We start from the raw sequence: 20,168 nt of genomic DNA on the forward strand, positions 1-20,168 counted from the left end.
TTTATATAAATTTATATATATATGAAAAATATAAAATATTTATAAAAATCATATAAATATAAATATATTAAATTATAATATGACATATTTAATCTTTTTTTTTTATTAAAAAAATTAATTATTTGAATTTGCTTGGCCACAATTATTGTTTCTCTGACCAAAAACACTAATTTATTGCTGAAACTTAAGGTTGAAAAAAGATTTTTTTAAATCTATATTGCCCAGACCCTACTCAGAACTGGTTACTTTTAATTAAAAACGAACAAGCATTAATATTTTTCTGATGATTAAAACATGCTGTTCTGTTCACACTAAAAATAATCTGTAAAATAATGAAAAGGTGAATCCTGCAGTGCAAAAATACAGCATGTTTTATGTGAGTTTACAGTCTGAAGTGAGTAAAAGACTGGACAGTGCTAATGAACAGAAAACATCTATCATGATGTCCTCGCTGAACACTGAGTTCTCACTCAGTCTGGAATCGTGAACTATAAGAATCGTTCATGGAGTCATTGAGGAATCAGAAGTGTTCAGACTCACGGCTCCAGTCTTCTCTCTGAATCCCGGAACCCAGCACCCATAATGCATCTGTGCTCTGATTTAATGGATTCAACACTCTGAGTGATTCACACACACTCTTACCGGCAGCTTTTAGAGTGTCTCCCGAAACACTTCACGAAGAGCTGACGCTCAACAAACACCACGGATGGATGATGGAGGGCTTTGAATTGCTTCCCTGTGTCCGGGTCGCTCCGGTGGGAAATCAGAGACGGAGAGGCCGTTAATCTCCCGCGTCGCGTGTCAAAAGCCAGACGCATTTAGTTTTCAGCGTGTGACACTTTGAAGAGATAATAACTCAAATCATCTGTGCTGCTTTTCATCCTCAGAGCTTCAGAGACATCAGAGATGAGAGTTTGATTCCTTTCACATGCGATGGGAAACCGGAACGTTGTTATAAAGAAGAGTGTTTACATGATTATTAAAATTTCTCCACTTCTGAAAACTTCTTTCATGCTGATGAAATAAGGCCAGGTGGGCATAGAGTGGCCATTTCCATAACACCCAAAAGGAGGACACTTTGCGGCATTTAGTGAGGCAAGAATAATTGCATAGGACTCTGGTGTACTCGCAACTACAATACAATTTTGACCACTGAGATGAACCTGTCATGCAAAGTGCACAGTGCCTGAAAACATAACTTCTGGAAAGAAAAGAAATATATAAATAAACAAATAATGAATGCGAAAAATAAATAAATACACATTTCAGTTCTTAACAAAGAAGTTCCCCCTCTGCAGCAGCGCAGGCGACACCAGCTCCTCTAGGGTCATCATGGACAAACTCGTCCAAACTTTGTCCATTCCGGATTAAATGAGGTCTGACGTTTCGCATGTTAACGTTATGACATGACGTACCCAGCACGTGGACTCCACGACGTGGAGGCTTGTTTACGTTTTTAACCAATGATATATCAGATATTTATTTGACAGCGCTTTCAGCCAATCATTTGTTTGTCCAGAGATCTTACGGCATTAGACGCTACGCTGCTGCTGCGTCCCAATAAAGATTCTAGAGCGGGGTTTTTTAGGCCGATTCAGCGCAACTCCAAAAAGGAGGACAAATGAGTGTCCGGCTTGAGGGTGCCGGACAAGGGGCTTAAAATCCGGACTGTCCGGCCAAAATCCGGACGTATGGCCACCCTAGGTGGGCGGGGCTAAATATTATCAATCATTCCGATGCCAACCAATAATGTGAACCTAAATGGACAGAAGATCACAGGGATTAAAAGGTGTACTCCTTTTACTGCAGACAATAACAAACCACCTTAGCAACACCCTGGCAACCACACACACAGCACTGTTGCAACAGCCAAGCAACATCCAGGCAACCACACACACAACACTGTTGCAATAGCCTAGCAACACCCTGGCAACCACACACACAACACTATTGCAACAAGCCTAGCACCACCCTGGTAACCACACACACACGCACACACACACACACACACACACACACACACACACACACACACACACACACACACACACACACACACACAACACTGTTCCAATAGCCTAGCAACATCCTGGTAACCACACACACAGAGCACTGTTGCAACAGCCTAGCAAAACCCTGGCAACCACACACACACACACACACACACACACACACACACACACACACAACACTGTTGCAATAACCTGGCAACATCCTGGCAACATCCTGGCAACCACAAACAGCACTGTTGCAATAGCCTAGCAACATCCTGGTAACAACACACACAGCACTGTTGCAACAGCCTAGCAACACCCTGGCAACCAAACACACAACACTGTTGCAACAAGCCTAGCACCATCCTGGCAACCACACACACACACACACAACACTGTTGCAATAGCCTAGCAACATCCTGGTAACAACACACACAGCACTGTTGCAACAGCCTAGCAACACCCTGGCAACCACACACACAACACTGTTGCAACAAGCCTAGCACCACCCTGGCAACCACACACACACACACACACACACACACACACACACACACACAACACTGTTGCAATAGCCTAGCAACATCCTGGCAACCACACACACACACACACACACACACACACACAACACAACATCCTGGCAACCACACACACAGCACTGTTGCAACAGCCTAGCAACACCCTGGTAACCACACACACAACACTGTTGCAACAAGCCTAGCACCATCCTGGCAACCACACACACACACACAACACTGTTGCAATAGCCTAGCAACACCCTGGCAACCACAAAGCAACATCCTAGAATCAATGTAGTGGGTTCTGCACAAATAAAACTCATATCTTCAGACTTCTGCACGGCTCTTTTCTCCAGCGGCCCCTTCAACAACACTGCCACCTCTGTGCTCATTAATGCTTACCCACAATCCTCTGCTCTCATTGGCCACGCTCACTTCCTGCAATTATGAAGGCGGAAGGCGGAGGTCAAAGGTCAACTAATGCAGCTCAGACTGCAGACAGAAGCGCAGCTGCAGAGCGACAGCAAACTCTTTTAGCACACGAATACACTATTCTATATGGTAACTGAAAACACACACATATATACATAGCCTATATATATATATATATATATATATAGATATAAGATATATTGGGGCAAAATATATCTTACACACACAAATTATAATAAAACAGGCCCATAAGATTTACTGTAATGCTGTGGAAATTAATATATAATTAATATAATAAAAATTATAATAAAATAAGCTCATAAGATTTACTGTAATGCTGTGAAAATTATTATGATTGATATGAGATATGATATGAGACATGATATGTCATATCATATGATACAATAAAAGATTTTTAATAACCTTTATTTTCTTTGCCTATCTTTATATATATTTATAAAAAACACCATAGCAACACCCTGGCAACCACCAAGGACAATGTGTTATTGCAGTTGAGAAAATTCCATTGAAAAATTGTCTTATGTATGAAATAACCATGAGTAACGCCTATTTTTGAACTATTAGAGCACTTTCTGCTCCGTATACTCACATCACTCCGGTTCCCTGATGTCGTAGCAATCAGGCCTCAAGATTCACATCAAAACTCGGCGCGGCGCCTCTGAATATGAAATAAACTCATTATTCGGACTCTAAACTCTGACCTCTGCAGCTCCAGGCTTGAAGTTTACCTCAGTGAAAGAATCTCACACGCCTCCGTTCTCCAGGAACATCAGAAGCTTGTTAAATTCTCCCAGAAGCCCCTGGGGTATGCAGATTCAGAGCGGGGGACACGCACAACAGATCCTTTTACGCGCCGCTCACACAAAGACACAGTGTTCGGCGTGTCAGCGCACAATAACCCAAACGTTGAGAATCAAAGCTGAAGGTGACGGTGTGTTTAATGAGACGAGAAACTCCAGAACACCTTAAACCACAGGAACAAACACACGTCACACACTCACGGCCAGTCAAGACACACTGAAGCTGATCATACGAAACACTTTTCATTCTGAGAGACCCATTAGTATATTAGTAATGGACTGGATGGTCAGACAAAATCATCAGACAACAATATTCATTTTGAGATCAATAACTGCACCTGCTCCACTGTTCTCCAAACTTTCCAACAGCATTCGCAATAAACAATGCCCATTTTATTTGCCTAAATATTTATTTAGTGCTTTTGAGTATTTAGAATCTGTTGAGTATTTTAAATATGTATTATAATAATATCTACTGTGTATTTTGTTAATATATATAAATATTTACTATGAATATTGCTATAAAAAAAATACATACATATATATATATATATATATATATATATATATATATAGGCTACTGCAGTGCACATTCTGTGGACAATATTTCTGTATAATTATTATAAATAATAATAATAATAATAATAATAATAATAACCATCATGTATGATTCTTCATTATTTTAATATAATAATATATGAAAAATAATTAATAATTGCACATGATCATTACTATTAATAATAAAAATCATGTATAATTATTAATTATTTTAATATAATAATCATTATTATTTATAGTAATTTTGATATACAAATAACAATTGTTTTGCCAAATTATGCAGCCCTACAAACAACTTTTTGTAACTTTTTTTTTTAATTGCAATTTTTTAATCTGAAAATTTGCATTAACATTTTTTCCCGCTAAATTGTCGATAAATACCAGTGTTATATTTTCCACTCTGCTCTCTTGATACTGGACTCAGCCATCAAACCCAACCCAGTACTGATCAAACACCAGAGCTAAAGTGAATCTGCGTTCAGCGATGTGACGTAACGTCTGCGGCCCGATGAAGATGCGCGGCGAACAGCGTTATGGCACGTTTTTCACACCGTATTTTGCGGCAGTGAAATATAAGCAGTAAAACAGCACCGGCCCACTGGGTTTAATTCAAACAAGCCTCGGGCCGCCAAAGCCAGACCACACAGACAAAACCAGCACTTTCCCACACGCAGGCTTTTAGAAATCCCACCCAAAACACACATCAGGCCCTGTAATGGCTTTCTCTCATTACGCCGCAGTATAAATGACTCCTGTAGCCGCTGACACTCAATAACGCTGACACACTCCCAAAGAACACACTCATCCGACACACGATACTCACGATATCACAACACACTCCCGACCCGCTACGACTGAAGAGATCCGATCCGATGGACAAATCTGTTGGCTTCACTTCATCATCTGCTACACTGATGTCATTTTACAGCTCTCAAACAGGTATTATAGATCTCTGTTTATTAGTGTAAAACAGAATAAAAGTATACTGCATATATTCAGTAGGGAAACTAGTACTTTATTCCCAACACAAGCCCTGTGCTTTATCTGAGGGCTCGCTCATGGGAAAATCAGCCTCCAAAATCACACAGCGCTCATTAACGTTCAGATGACGCGTGTAAAACGAGTATAAACTTTCCTTTAAAGCTGAAGTGTGTCTTTATTCAATGGTAAAATACTTTCTCACATCCCTTCAATGCTTGACTTGAGACTCGACCAATGATGTGAGTTTGGGGGCGGGTCTATCTGCGTGAATGACCAATGGCAGACGAGGGGGCGTGTTTAGGGAAACTGTTTGAAAACAGTCATTCTTCCAATTCAATTTGATGACACAAATGGAGCAGAAATTACACACTTCAGCTTTTAAAACACGGTCAGATTAACACTTTCACTGTGAACAGACCCTTTAGATGAGTTTAAGACAATCACAATTATTTCAGTCAAATGCAAACATAAACACACATTCAATAGTGGAGGGGGAAAAAAAAAACAAAAAGAAAAAAACCTGCCTCCTTACCTCAGTCTGATGAATAAAGTTCCTTATGCATTTGTGATGTTCAGATCTCTCAACATCTACAGGAACAGAATGTTTCGTAAGACCTTGATGAAGCTCAATAAATCATTTCCCTTGAAGGAGTTATGCAATATCATTTAATATAATAACAGGTAAAACACCTTCAGGAATCCTTCCTGATCAAACTGTAATTTTGTGCATCAACACATCAGGAAATCTTCCAATAATAACCTGAACAATGTTTGATTTCATTATTATTCCTCACTTGCCTACTTAAAAAAAATCTAGCTAAAGGATATCATAGACTTAAATGCATAAATCGCCTTCAGTTAAATCTCTTACTCAAATTATTTTCGTCCATCACAACAGATACATTTCCTTTTTCTTGAACTAGTTCCACTAAAACTCAAGTGCTGACAGCTCGTGAGAGATTGACTCCTTCAGCTCAGTGAGATTCAGTGCGCGAGATCTACGAAAAAACGCCGAAACTTTCGTAATTACGAGCACGAGCGCGAGATCGAATTTGACAAACACACATGAACAACCGCGATTATTTTAGTACAAATCTGCGCGTGCATCGCAGATGAACGGTGACTTCATCGATATATACGGCAGATTAAACATTCAAAGTCTCAGTGAATGTGTCAGATTGGCGTTTAAACACTCACCTTCATTCACGAGCCTCTAAAGTCCGTCAGAAAGCTTCATCAGCGCGTGTCCGCGGAACATAGAAACATTCAGCGAAGAATTACTCGGTGCCGTTTGTTCTGAGATTGAACGGACTCCTTCTGCCCAACTCAAGGAGGAAAGCTGGTTTTCTTTCCTTCAGTGTGTGTGTGTGTGTGTGTGTGTGTGTGTGGCGCAGAGGCTCCAACCACCGACGCCTCAGAGAAATACACCTCAATGCCGCTTTACCTCACAGAAACCAGCAAATAATACACCACCACCATAAAACCCTTAATAAAATATTCTCTGAACCTCAAATTAATAACATAAACCAGATTTATCAACCAGATCTGGTTCACTGCAAGACGTCAAAGTTTGAACAAAAAGAAAAGTACGTTTTTGAACTGGTGGTGGCGCTATAGAGTACGTCGTAGATACTTCAAAGTTGGTCGGATTGCTATTCAGGACCAACTCTATCTCTGTACCAAATCTGATCATATTCCTGTGTATGGTTGATGCCAAAAACTCCCATTCGGGAATAATACTAATAATAAAGCAATAGAATAATTACATTATACAGCAACTAAAAATATAAAATAAAAACCCTAAATTCACTCTTCACCTCACCTCATTTTTATAATCCAAAAATGTATAAAATATTAATCTGCTAAACCAATAGGTGAATCAGAAATTTTCATTTAGAGAAGCAAAATGATCAAATATATAAAATTGTACCTAAAATATGAACACCCCTTCATATGACCTAAAATAATATAATGAAATGTATACATTTGCACCACCATTTTCCTTCTCTAAACCTCAAACTAACGACGAATCCTAAATACACCTGGAATTTAGGAATTTACCTGAAAACAGATAATTAAATACTGTAGATAAAATCTACTTTCATATAAACCTAAAAATAAATATTTTACTCACAATTGCGAGTTTATATATTGCAATTCTGAGTTTTTTTTCCTCGCATTTGGGAGTTTATCTCACAAGTCTGACCTTTTCCTCGCAAATCTGACTTTTTTCTCGCAAGTCTGATATTTTTTCCTCGCAATTGACTTTTTTCCCCTTGCAATTGTTTCGCAATTGCAAGTTTATCTCACAATTCTGACTTTCTTGCTATTGTGAATTTATATCTCATAATTCTTTTTCCTCGCAATTCAGAATTTTTTCTGATTTGATTCGCGAATTTCTCACAATTTTGACTTTTCACACAATTCACAACTTTTTTTATCGTTATTCTGACTTTTTTATGATTCTGACTGATTTGATTCGTGAATTTCTCACAATTTTTACAACTTTTCACAACTTTATCATTATTCTGACTTTTTTCTCGCAACTCTGACTTTTTTTCCTCACAATTGGGAGTTTATATCTCGTAATTCTGAGGATATATTAGCCTATAGCCTACTTAGAACTATATCTTTATCGTTATAGTTATTCTCCTCAGTGCAAACGGGCATATGTGACACTTCACAAGTCTTTTCACTCAATGTAATGGATTTGAGTTTCTCTTTTTATAGTCAAAAGTTAGTAGACTACATGTCCAAAAGGTTTTTGTTAATGCCGTTTTTAAATATGCATAGCAATCTGCTGGCAAATTCAGTCATTACCGGAAGGAGGAGAGCGTTTGCTAAGATCCATTTCGCAGTGACTGAAAATAATCTGCCATCCTATGAAACGGGAGCACAGGACGTGTGGTTGCGGTGGTGTGATGGTTTGGGATCTGGGAAACCAAAGGATCCCGCAAACGACACTCATTATTAAGGCATTTATATTAGTCATGTCAATGTCAATGTGTTCTGAGGCTCAAAGTGTTCTGCTATTTTAGGTCTTATTTAATATTTTGAAACAGAAATATATTTTATATTTTCTGTTTCATTTTCATGTTATTCGTTATTTTCCTCCACTTTTTAATATTGCTATTTAGGTTTCATTTATTTTTATTTCAATTTTAGTTATTTCCAGTTAATAGTTTTAGTGCTTCAAATGAATCAATCACACTACGAGACTTTGATAAGAACAGTGTTTTATTATTCATCCCGTCTCATAATAATGCATTACAGAAAACTACAACATCAAGAATGAGAATAAAGATGCACATGAACCACCAACCCATATTAGCTTAAAAACAAGAGCTAAATACTATAAAACAGAAATAAGAAAAATTAAATGTTTCTCTATATTAATCATAATTTGAGCACAAACAAAAAAGTTTTAATCAAGGCACTTAGACGATCAGATATCCCACAAACCGTACACAGACAGATGGAGCACAGAAATAACACGTAAAACATTAAATATCACCGTTCTGTGCTGTAAAATATGTGCAGAGCCCCTGGAAAGCCCCAGAAATCATCATCGCTCCGGCCTCAATAAATATACCTGCATAAATAGAGCTCTGTGTGTCGAACTGCAGCGGGACGCAGGAGACGAGAATCCAAACGCTTTATACCGATCCACCAGTGATTTCATGTGAGAAGTTGAACAAATATATCATCACGGAGTCAACTGCTCTTTAAATACCTGTGGAACGTCTGTAATGCTGGAAATAACACTCAATAAAACACATGATACTCACACAAAAACATCCACAATGCAACACTGACCATTGAAGAATGAAGCTGAAATACTGCAGTAAACACAGCATCTGATCTCAAGCTTTATGATGATCTTCAAAAACAGCTGGAAAAATTATTTTTTTATTCAGTGCAAATATCTAAACATTCTTAAATCAAGATGCATTTACTGGAGAAGCAATTAAGACTTGTTTTCAAAAAAAGTTCAAAGTAAGTTTTCCCTTTGAATTAAGTTGATTTTTCTGACTTTGTTTTTAATGTTTTAAGCACAAACTCACTTTTGATACATTTTTCATAAAACGAGACTTCAGTCATTTTACTCCTCAATATACAAGCAAATGTTTCTTAATTTATGAATGTTTAGATATTTGAACCTTGAAAACAAGACGAAAATACATTTTTTTTTTTTTTTTTTTTTTTGCAGTGTAACATTATTTAAATCAGTATTCTATAAACTCTGATGTAAATGTGTGTCTTTCTGATGCTTTTTTTGTTGTTGAGGAAAATCAAGGCAAATATATCTCTTAGCAAAAACATTCACATACTAAAATAAATCTGGCGACTGTAAAAGATGACCAGCGCCTCGTTCACTCCACCGTTCAGCACGAGCGCTCAGAACTGGACCGTGTGAGCGTGTTTCTTACATAAGGGCTTGTCTTTCTTGGAGAAGAAGGTCTGACCCTCTAGACTCGTGCTGCACACCTACAGGACGAGAGACACAGAGACAGAGACAGAGAGAGAGAGAGAGAGAGAGAGAGAGAGAGAGAGAGAGAGAGAGAGAGAGAGAGAGAGAGAGAGAGAGAAATCAGGACTCAAAACCAGTCACACCTCACTAGATCTACTGAAAGAGTACAAAGATTTACAAAAGAGTATTTTCACCAACATTTGTGCTTGTAACCGGACATTTTAATATCCAATTAAAGCAGTAAGAGAGATCAGATAATTGCATTTTTGTGTAAATTCATAAGTCGACAGCATTGCTGAGTATTTTCTCCTTAAAACTGCAGTGAACCAAAGACAGTCTCAAAAACACGCTTTGAAATCGCTGGTGTTTCTGACGTCACAAACTACCTTGTAACCAATCAGATCAATGTGTGATCGTCAACCAGTGGATCTCTGAGCTGAGGGAGTGAGTGGAGGCGGGGCTCATTTGCATATTCATAGAACCGCGCATACTAAATGAGGCAAGGGTGTCGAGTTACATTCAAGATATTTTAAGGCATGAAGACATTTTCTTCAAGGAAAAAACATTTAAATATGTAATTTTAGTGATCAAAGATGAGATTTAAGGGATGCAATTATTGACTACAAGGGGACTTTAAGTAAGAAATAATTTATTGTCAACAACATTTTTTGTAACAATCCCAAAAGCAGCTCCAAATAAAGCAGAAACATTGTGTGGTGTGTGAAAACTGTTACCTGAATGTTGCAGAAATTCACTTTCTGATATTATTCACACAATAGAGAATTTATTCAATCACAGATGAGCTCATCTAAATAATATTCCGGGTCAATTTCATCAGCTCAAAACACTGAAGAATCATGTTGATACTTTATAAGGTTTCTGAACTTCATACTTGATAAGTCCTATGTGAAAAATGTAACGTTTTTTTTTTAAGTTTTTTTTTTTGTAGTTACATTCAAGCTATTTTAATGCATAAATAAATATTTTTTCAAAGAAAAAAACATTTAAATATGTAATTTATGTCAGAAAACATATCTGCCAATGGAGTCAGAAAAATCCACTTGTTCACCTTTGAATTGAGTTTCATTTCTCTGACCGCACTGGCAGATAAGACATATCTCAAGTCATTGTGCTTCTCCATGTTCAGATAATCATACTGGAAAACTGCACTTTTTCAGTGAAGAAATGCTTGATCTGATCAAATGCTCAGCTAGAATGTTGCTTTGGATGAAAGCATCTGCCAAATGCATTTCTGCAACAGTAAACACAGTGCATCCAGTCAGTCGTCTGTGTTTGGTGTCTATCAAACACCCTTTAGACCAGCGTTTGAAATGAACACCCGCCAAATGCAGGTAAAAGTCAACAGTGGCGGGTTAAAAATTATATTTACTCACTTTGCTGGGGAAGTTTGTGTCAGACAAATCTGCACAGATTTAGCACAAATACTCAACTCATCATCATCATCATGATATATTAAACACAATATCTCTTTTTTTTATGTTCTTTGTACTGTATTGTTCTGTCCAGCTAAAACACATTTTTGGTGAAAAGGATGAGGATGATAAAGGAAGCTGTCATATGGTCATGTTACAATGTACCCCACCTATGGGGCATGTTGTCACATTTCACATCCATTCTTTCGGGGAATATCAAGAAAAAAATATACACTGTAGGGAGTGTGTATAATACATATATAGATATGAGTTCAGATGCAAAAGCCTCTAAGTGCCATCTGAAATTTTCTTCTAGAATGATCATTTTTATCAAGCTTGTATATTTAAGTTCAGTAATTTCACTTAAATGACAATTAATAGGTAATCTTCATTGCCAATTAAGTGAAATTTAACTTAAATATACAAGCTTGATAAAAATGATCATTCTAGAAGAAAATTTCAGATGGCACTTAGAGGCTTTTGCATCTGAACTCTTCATATGCTGTGATGAAGTTAATTGGTTTATTTTTTGGCTAGTAGAAGTCCTGAATGGCCGGTAACTTAATTTAGTAGCCAAATTGGCTGGTGAGCGAAAAAGTGCATTGCAAACCCTGCTTTAGAAGTGTGTATTCCTGGTGTTTCTGCACACACACACACACACACACACACGTACCGCACACACGAAGCAGGTGTCGTGCCAGGTGAACCCCAGCGCATCCAGGAACTTGTCGCCCGCTTCAATGGGAAAGTCACATCCGTGACAGCCGGTGCCGAAGAGGGTGTAGTAATCTAAAGCAATCAGAAAACAGGACAGAATCAGTCATACTGCTCTCGACTGGTGAATGTTCACTGATGGATCATCTACAGTGGGACACAAATCAAGCACAGTAGAAGCACAAGTACATATTTTCAGTTCTTGCTTTTTATTGTACTTAAGTATTAAATGTAAAAATTACTGATCGATGAAGAAATTTAGTTTAGTTTAGTTTTATTTAGAGTTTGACAAGGCGGGATATTGTAGAACAAAACCCTGAAATGTATCAAACATAATACATCCTCAAAACAACCTTATGTACCTAAACAGGTGGAGTAAAACAGATACACAGAAAAACCTGAAATACATCAGGCCTTATACAATCAAACCTGTAAGTTATTTATAAGAATGTTTATTATTTATTCTATTCATGTTGTTTCATAATTGATGAATTTTGCAATATTAACACTGTTATTTTCCTGCTTATTACTGTAGAGCTGCTTTGAAGCAATCTGTATTGTATAAAGCACTACAGAAATAAATCTGACTTGACATTCAGTGGGCTTAAACAGTTTCCCCCTTTAAAGCAGATTTACTTAAATAACTGACAGTCATGAACTAAATAGGATTTAATTTACAACAATCAATACTAAAATTCGACATTAGTAACTTACTTTTCACGCCATCAAGTTCAAACGATATTCATGACTCATTTTGACCGGATCAGTGAATCGGTGAGTCGTTGAGCAGCAGCGACTGAATCAGTCTGATTCGTGAATGAATCGTTCAGTGTGATTTGTGAATCAACTCAACAGGAAAGAATCTTCTCGTTAATAAATCACAGTGAAGTGGGTGGCGATTTCTTTGGCTTTACATAATGACAATCAAGGCATAAAAATAAAATGTCTGCCAATGGGGTCTGAAACTTGTTTTTCCTTTAAATTGTTGATTTTTCAGACCCCGTGGCAGATATTTACTCTTGTTTTAAGCAAAAACTCACTTCATTTTTTATCAATTTCTTATTGTGCATCTCAAGTATGTGGATTTAAGAAAGTGTAGATATTTATTTATATTGTTTGCATTATATGCATCACTACTTTTTCTTCGGCTTGAAATATTAAGTAACAATTTATGTTTAAAGTTCCCAAAATAAAAACTCTCTACCACCCTAGTTAGCAGTAAACCATGACAAGGGTAGTAAAGTTTTTACGGTTCTCTTATAACCTGTAAAGATCAGTTAGTGTTTAAAGGGATAGTTCACCCAAAACTGAAAATTAGCCCATGATTTACTCACCCTCAAGTCAGCCTAGGTGTACATGACATTCTTCTTTCAGACGAATACAATTGGAGTTACATTAAAAAATGTCCTGGCTCTTCCAAGATTTATAATGGCAGTGAATGGGTATATTTTTTTGGAAGTCCATCAAAGATCATCCATCCATGATAAAAGTGCATCTATCCATGATAAAAGTACATCTATCCATGATAAAAGTGCATCTATCCATCATAAACGTGCATCTATCCATCATAAAAGTGCATCTATCCATCATAAAAGTGCATCTATCCATCATAAAAGTGCATCTATCCATGATAAAAGTGCATCTATCCATCATAAAAGTGCATCTATCCATCATAAACATGCATCTATCCATCATAAACGTGCATCTATCCATGATAAAAGTGCGATAAAAGTGCATCTATCCATGATAAAAGTGCGATAAAAGTGCATCTATCCATGATAAAAGTGCATCTATCCATGATAAAAGTGCATCTATCCATGATAAAAGTGCATCTATCCATGATAAAAGTGCATCTATCCATCATAAAAGTGCATCTATCCATCATAAACGTGCATCTATCCATCATTAAAGTGCTCCACAGGCTCTGGCGGGTTAATAAAGGCCTTCTGAATTGAAGCTCGTTTGTGAAAGAAAATATCCATATTTAAAACTATCAACTAAAATAACTAGCTTCCGGCAGACGGCCGTACGAATCGATTAACGGTGAAAGACTAACCTGACGCACAACGTAATGATGAGCGCGGTTGCCCAGCACTGTGTGTTTGAACCGCGAGAGGCGCCAAAGCTTACGCTACTCCTACATCTACGTCATACATCATCAAGTGTTACTCTTGTGGCGTAAGTCGACTTGCGAACGGCCGACTGACGGAAGCTCGTTATTTTAGTCCATAAAGTTATAAATATGGATATTTTTCTTACACAACGCATCTCTTCACTTCAGAAGGCCTTTATTAACCCCCCAGAGACGCAAGGAGCAGTTTTATGATGGATAGATGCACTTTTATGATGGATAGATGCACGTTTATGATGGATAGATGCACGTTTATGATGGATAGATGCACTTTTATGATGGATAGATGCACTTTTATGATGGATAGATGTACTTTATGATGGATAGATGCACTTTTATGATGTATAGATGCACTTTTATGATGGATAGATGCACTTTTATGATGGATAGATGCACTTTTATGATGTATAGATGTACTTTATGATGGATAGATGCACTTTTATGATGGATAGATGCACTTTTATGATGGATAGATGTACTTTTATGATGTATAGATGCACTTTTATGATGGATAGATGTACTTTTATGATGGATAGATGCACTTTTATGATGAATAGATGCACTTTTATCATGGATAGATGCACTTTTATCATGGATAGATGCACTTTTATCATGGATAGATGTACTTTTATGATGTATAGATGTACTTTTATGATGGATAGATGCACTTTTATGGACTTCCAAAGACAGACACCAATTCACTCCAATTATAAAGGAGGGGTTTATGGGTAACGGTGGGTGTATGGGTAATGGAGGGGTTTATGGGTAACGGAGGGGTCTATGGGTAACGGTGGGGTTTATGGTTAACGGAGGGGTTTATGGGTAACGGAGGGGTTTATGGGTAACGCTCACCTGTCTCGCAGTACGGCTGCCCGTCCTCCAGGTGGAAGGTGTTGTTGCGGATCGGCTGCTGGCAGGAGGCGCACAGAAAGCACTGCACATGCCAGGTCTGCTTCAGGGCATTGATGACCTCCTGTTAGCAGATGAAAACAGCACATTAAACTCTCTCTGTGAAACAACGACTCGTTGCTACGACTACAAACGCTTCGGCTACTTATCTGAGCAAATCACAGACTTTGTCAGCCAAACCAGTTAAGACAAAATCATTACTACACATTTTTACAACACAGATCTTGTTTTTACAACAAGAGATTTTAACACATTCACACGTTCACAGTTCTCTGATGTCTGTTAATGGTCACATAATGTGCAGATAAGTAAATAAAATATTTAATCTATCTTAGTAAGCTTTTATAAGAAAATCAAATTATAAATAATTTTTTTTATGTATATTATATGTAAAAAAATTTGTTTTAATTTCTATATTTTGAATTAAATGTTTTAATTTTAGCATAATTAGGTATTAGCTATAATATTTTATAATAATTATTAATATATCACAGTCCAGCTTAAGTCAGTTCAGTTATGTTTCATTTTTGTTGTAAAAAGGTTATTCATTTAGTTCATTAATATAGCCGATCTGGAGAAAACCGTGATGTCATCGTCCAGCTCAGTTCAGATCTCATATATTGGTGTCAATGCAGGCAGATCAATAATATTGTTGATATTAAATATATCTAGGACAAAAAAAGCACAGGTTTTCTCTCATTTGCTCACTAAGCGAGTGAAGCGGTTCTGAAGCCCACTAAAGCCGATGCGACACAGCCAGTGCTAATTGTCACACATCTGAGCAGCCGGTGCCAGCTTTACCAGACCTTATGATCCCGATTAAAGCTCGTTCCCACAGTCCCACACTCTCAGAGAGAGCAGAGGAGGGGGAGGCTGGGAATGATGAAGGAATGAAGCTTTAAAGGGAAAGAATCACAGAGGTGAGAACAGACAGAACGAGGAGAGGAGAAGTGGATGGACGACGCAGCAAAACTCAAACTAGTTAAGTTGTGATGAACCGCCTACTAACAAACTGAAGCAAAAACTACACTGAAACTATTTACGGGTACTATAAACCTATATAAACCTTTTATATGGTATATAAACCTTTTTTTATATATATATATATATATATATATATATATATATATATATATATATATATATATATATATATATATATATATATATATATATATATATATATATATATATATAAAAAAATTTTTTCAAGTTTTATAAATAATTTATATAATATAAACACATAAAATGTATTTAAAATAAGTATATAAATATATTTCAATATATATAAATATATAGAGTGTGATTTGAAATATTAATTATTTAAAGAAATAAGTGAGCAATCGAATATGAGCAATCGTTGACTCAGTGTCTGTTGTGTCACTCACCCCGAGCACCTTCTGCTGGCAGCGGGAGCATGTCGGGGCCAGAAACTGCTCGTAACAGCGCTCGCAGTAAACAGACCCGCGCTCCTCCACGAAGCCCACGTCTGCCAGCGAGCGGTGGCAGTGAGAACAGCTGAACTCCTCATTGTGCCACGATTTGCCCATGGCCACCAGGAACGGACCCCTGCAAAACACCAGACGCTTATTCAACAACAAACAGGACAAATAACGGATCCACTTAATCATACAGGGTTATTACAGTTAAACACCGTTACTTGAAGAAAAGAAACGTTAACTTAAATAAATATAAAATAAGAATAAGATAAATAGGTACAGGTAATTTAGGTATGTGTTTCTATGTGTAAAATTACATGCTGTATTAGCTTTATTCCATGATAAGTATTTTTATTTTTAATTTTTTTTAGAAAAGCCTTTCTAGGGACTCGAGACTTATTAGCAAATTAGCTTATGCTATACTCTCAATGTGCAATACATATTTTCCAGTTTTCGACTGGAATCATGTTTTTTGTACTGTCCCTATATAAATAAACTTATGACAAAACATGATAAACAGGGCTCCAGACTAACTTTTTTTATTAGGAGCGCTGTAGCCCCTGACTTCAAATTTTAGGAGCGCAAGCAGAACATTTAGGGGCACACCTTAAATCACCTTACAATGCAATTATTCACATTTTCCCCCAAAATAACTGTATTACTGACAAATGCTTTGATAATAAATAGACTTAACGTACAGAAATTACAATGTGCAGTTTTATTTTAAGTTCACAGGGCTCCAGACTAACATTTGAAGGCAGCAGCACTAAGTTCTACAGAAAGTGTTTGGTAGCACTGTGGGATGACAAAGCACTGAGCTTAATTTGAGGTGTATAGATAAAGTTAACTTTAATTATTATCATTCATAATGTCTTAATATTAATTCAAAAGCAAAATGAGTGACAAAATAGATAATAGGGAGTGAAAATAGCCAATAAGCACCCTCAGCAGCTATGTTTACAATGGTAATTTAATCTTTTTTTTTTTTTTTTTTATAAGTGTGAGTTTTCCTACTTCTTGAAACTTTTAGTTTTATAAATAGGGACAATCTTTAAAGGATGAACAAAAAATGTTTTGGTCAACACATTAAAAATAACATTTAAATAGCTTTGAAGTGGTGGAAGCAGATGTGTAGGCTACTGTTATAACCACAGTATACCATAGTTACAGTTAGTGTTACTACATTAAATCCTTGGTGAATGTTGCTGATCTGTGGACCTAAAGCCTTCTATAACTTGTTCGTTCATGGCACGATGTTTCTCCTGGTTTCCACGTCAGCGCTGTTTGATCTGATGGTTTATAACAGAGAATTCTGCGTCAAATCTGAATGTTTCTCAATGGATCTCGCAGCGATGTTATTAATTCAGTCGCGAACGCAATGGATTTCTTCACTGGATCTCCACGATGTAACTGTTTCGCGTGATCGGCCCGCGACTGGCGAGAGGAGCTCTGCGCTGTCTATTATTGGTTCGAACTATTAAACGGTCTGTGAAGCAGAATGAGTAGTAGCACAGTTTTTTCCCACTTTCATTTTGTTTTGATTTATTAACATGTCACGGCATGCTCTATACTTGAGGCTGAGATGTGTCTAACTAGCGTATTGTGTTTAAACTGCGAAGTGCCTGCACTGTCTGCAAACTTCATTTTCCCCTCAGTTCTGGGGTAGCGACTGCAACATTCACAGCTCATGGAGTTCGTCACCTTACAGTACCTCAACCAGCTGAATTCTCGTAGCCAGTCTTCCCGAAAATGGTGGGTTCAGGCCTTTATCACCTAATAAAACCTCTGACTCTGAATCATCATCTGACTGTGTCTGTCTGTGCATGGGCGTAGGTTTAGGGGGGGACGCTAGGTACTAGTCCCAATCAATATTTTGAGATGACAAATTTGTCCCCACCAATATTTAGCAAGCTCCTTTGAACTGCTATTTGGATCTTTGCGCTGCTATTTGGATCGATTCCAACGGCCAAAACAACGACAGTACAAGAAACGCCGTAATTTGATTGGCGGCGGTGTATCTGACAGGCTACACGCGCGGGCCGGGACTACTTTTGTGCTTGCACTGGCAGCGAGCGGGTGGTGTGTGTGTGTGTATGTGCGCGCGCCGACGGTAAGTTACCAGGGCTGTCTCTCTGCCACATACAAAGGCCAGAGTAAAACATTTTAATATTCCGTTTTTTGCCACTTTTTGTACTTTGTAGATAGATCAGCTATGCCACCCAAGAAGAAGAAAGGGGACATACGAAGCTTTTTCATAAAGCAGAGTGTAAGTAGGCAAAATAACTAGCCACACAAATAAACTAGCAGTAGTAGTGACTGACCAGGCTTTCAAATGCAGATTCTACTGTGGAAAATAGTATTGGTGATAGTATGTGTTACCCAGGATGTTGTTACAGTTAAACCTAGCAGCAGCAATCTTTCAACTAAGGTTAAGAGTATTGATTAGGCTGTGCAGCACAGCACTGATAGACTCATAGAAGTCGCGCTATCATGATATAATGCTAACGTGATATATATATATAACGTTAGCAAGTCACTGAATGTTAATTAGCTGACCTTAACTTAGAATCTTGCAGTCAACATAAACAGTGGATCTGAGACATTTTTCGTTTCTACATTCTATTTATGTAATGTATTTGTGAGTGAGTGTAGCCTAAGAATTTAATATTTAAGAATAGAATATATCAATAGAATTTGAAATAGAATAGTAGATACAATTTTAGTATTAATGGAATACTGTAATCATGGATAATAATAATAATAATAGATAATAATAATGGATTTGTTGTGTTGAATGCATACTATGATACGTGTGTATTTTATTCATTTGTTCATTATTTAATTACATATAGAAAACTCAGACATCTTGTGAAGATGTCACAGAGCATGTTGAGGAAGAAGTAGCTGGACCTATACAGTTATACTAGCTCTTTAGGGACAGTATACAGGATGGTGTATTGGGGTCAGGATACAATATAATGAGATGAAGTAGATTCACTTCTGTATTGTGATATTCTGTATTGCCAACAGTCTGAAATCGCCATTAAAGCACTGGTATCTTACAACAAAAGAATTCCAGGGGGAAGGGGAGGGGGGATGTCCCCACCAAAGCTGAGGCCAAACCTACGCCCTTGTGTCTGTGACATTGATATTTGTCTCAGTCTCCTTCCCACGGACGTTTACGCGCGCTCGATTATCTCTAGGACTCTCCCCTTCCACACATTAGCCAGTTACAGTGGCCATTCCCTATTCTTCTCACACTCATTGGCCTGCCACACGTTCCGGATTCATTGACGCGGCCCTTCCACGTTTAACGTGAAAAAAAAAATTAAAAAAACCCCACTGGTCGCACATGTGCGACTGGATGTAAAATTCAGTCGCACACTCTTAAATTTTGGTCGCAGTCTGGAGCCCTGACAAAACTACTAAATCTAAATTAAAAATATAAAAATAATTCAAAACATTAATAAAAACTATAATAGTATCATTGACTACAATAACGCCTCATCCACCATATAAAAAAACACTTTAACTAATGTTAAAAAATGAAACCTTATTATAATGAACTAATAATAAACAATACTAGGGGTGGGAATCTCTAGGCACCTCACGATTCGATTACGATTCTGAGGGCTGCGATGCGATGATAAAACGATTATCGACGCATCTTTTTTCCTATACAGATTTCTTTTTCTCACTGTGTGACTACTTGGTACTTTTAAAGCAAAGTATTTGTAATGATCCATAATGAATTTACTTCCAAAATA

General features: G+C 37.3%; 2 protein-coding genes across 10 annotated transcripts in view; both read right to left on the bottom strand.

Annotated features, from left to right (window-relative positions):
* bmpr1bb (bone morphogenetic protein receptor, type IBb) overlaps nt 1–20,168 on the bottom strand; it is a 283,072-nt gene that overhangs the window by 99,339 nt on the left and 163,565 nt on the right. For 4 of the 9 annotated variants that reach the window (XM_079860684.1, XM_079860686.1, XM_079860693.1 and 1 more), the window contains exons 1-2: nt 6,502–6,869; nt 5,837–5,892 (exon numbers count right to left, since the gene is read on the bottom strand). The exons of 1 other annotated variant lie outside the window; for it this stretch is intronic. Coding sequence is in view for 1 of the 8 variants with exons in the window: in XM_079860683.1 (XP_079716809.1) it covers nt 6,502–6,507 (6 nt within the window). In the remaining 7 variants the exon portion in view is untranslated. Of the gene's footprint in view, nt 1–5,836; nt 5,893–6,501; nt 6,870–20,168 lie in introns of those variants that run through there. 4 more of the 9 variants (XM_079860683.1, XM_079860687.1, XM_079860690.1 and 1 more) reach the window with 1 other exon arrangement.
* The window catches only part of pdlim5b (PDZ and LIM domain 5b), an 84,684-nt gene continuing 73,039 nt past the window's right edge, over nt 8,524–20,168 (bottom strand). The window contains exons 9-12 of the mRNA XM_079860749.1: nt 16,351–16,531; nt 14,906–15,026; nt 11,882–11,997; nt 8,524–9,792 (exon numbers count right to left, since the gene is read on the bottom strand). Of these exons, the coding sequence (XP_079716875.1) occupies nt 9,703–9,792; nt 11,882–11,997; nt 14,906–15,026; nt 16,351–16,531 (508 nt within the window). The 3' untranslated portion in view covers nt 8,524–9,702. The remainder of the gene's footprint in view (nt 9,793–11,881; nt 11,998–14,905; nt 15,027–16,350; nt 16,532–20,168) is intronic.

Source organism: Squalius cephalus, assembly GCF_949319135.1.
Source record: "Squalius cephalus genome assembly, chromosome: 24".
Lineage (NCBI taxonomy): Eukaryota > Metazoa > Chordata > Actinopteri > Cypriniformes > Leuciscidae > Squalius > Squalius cephalus.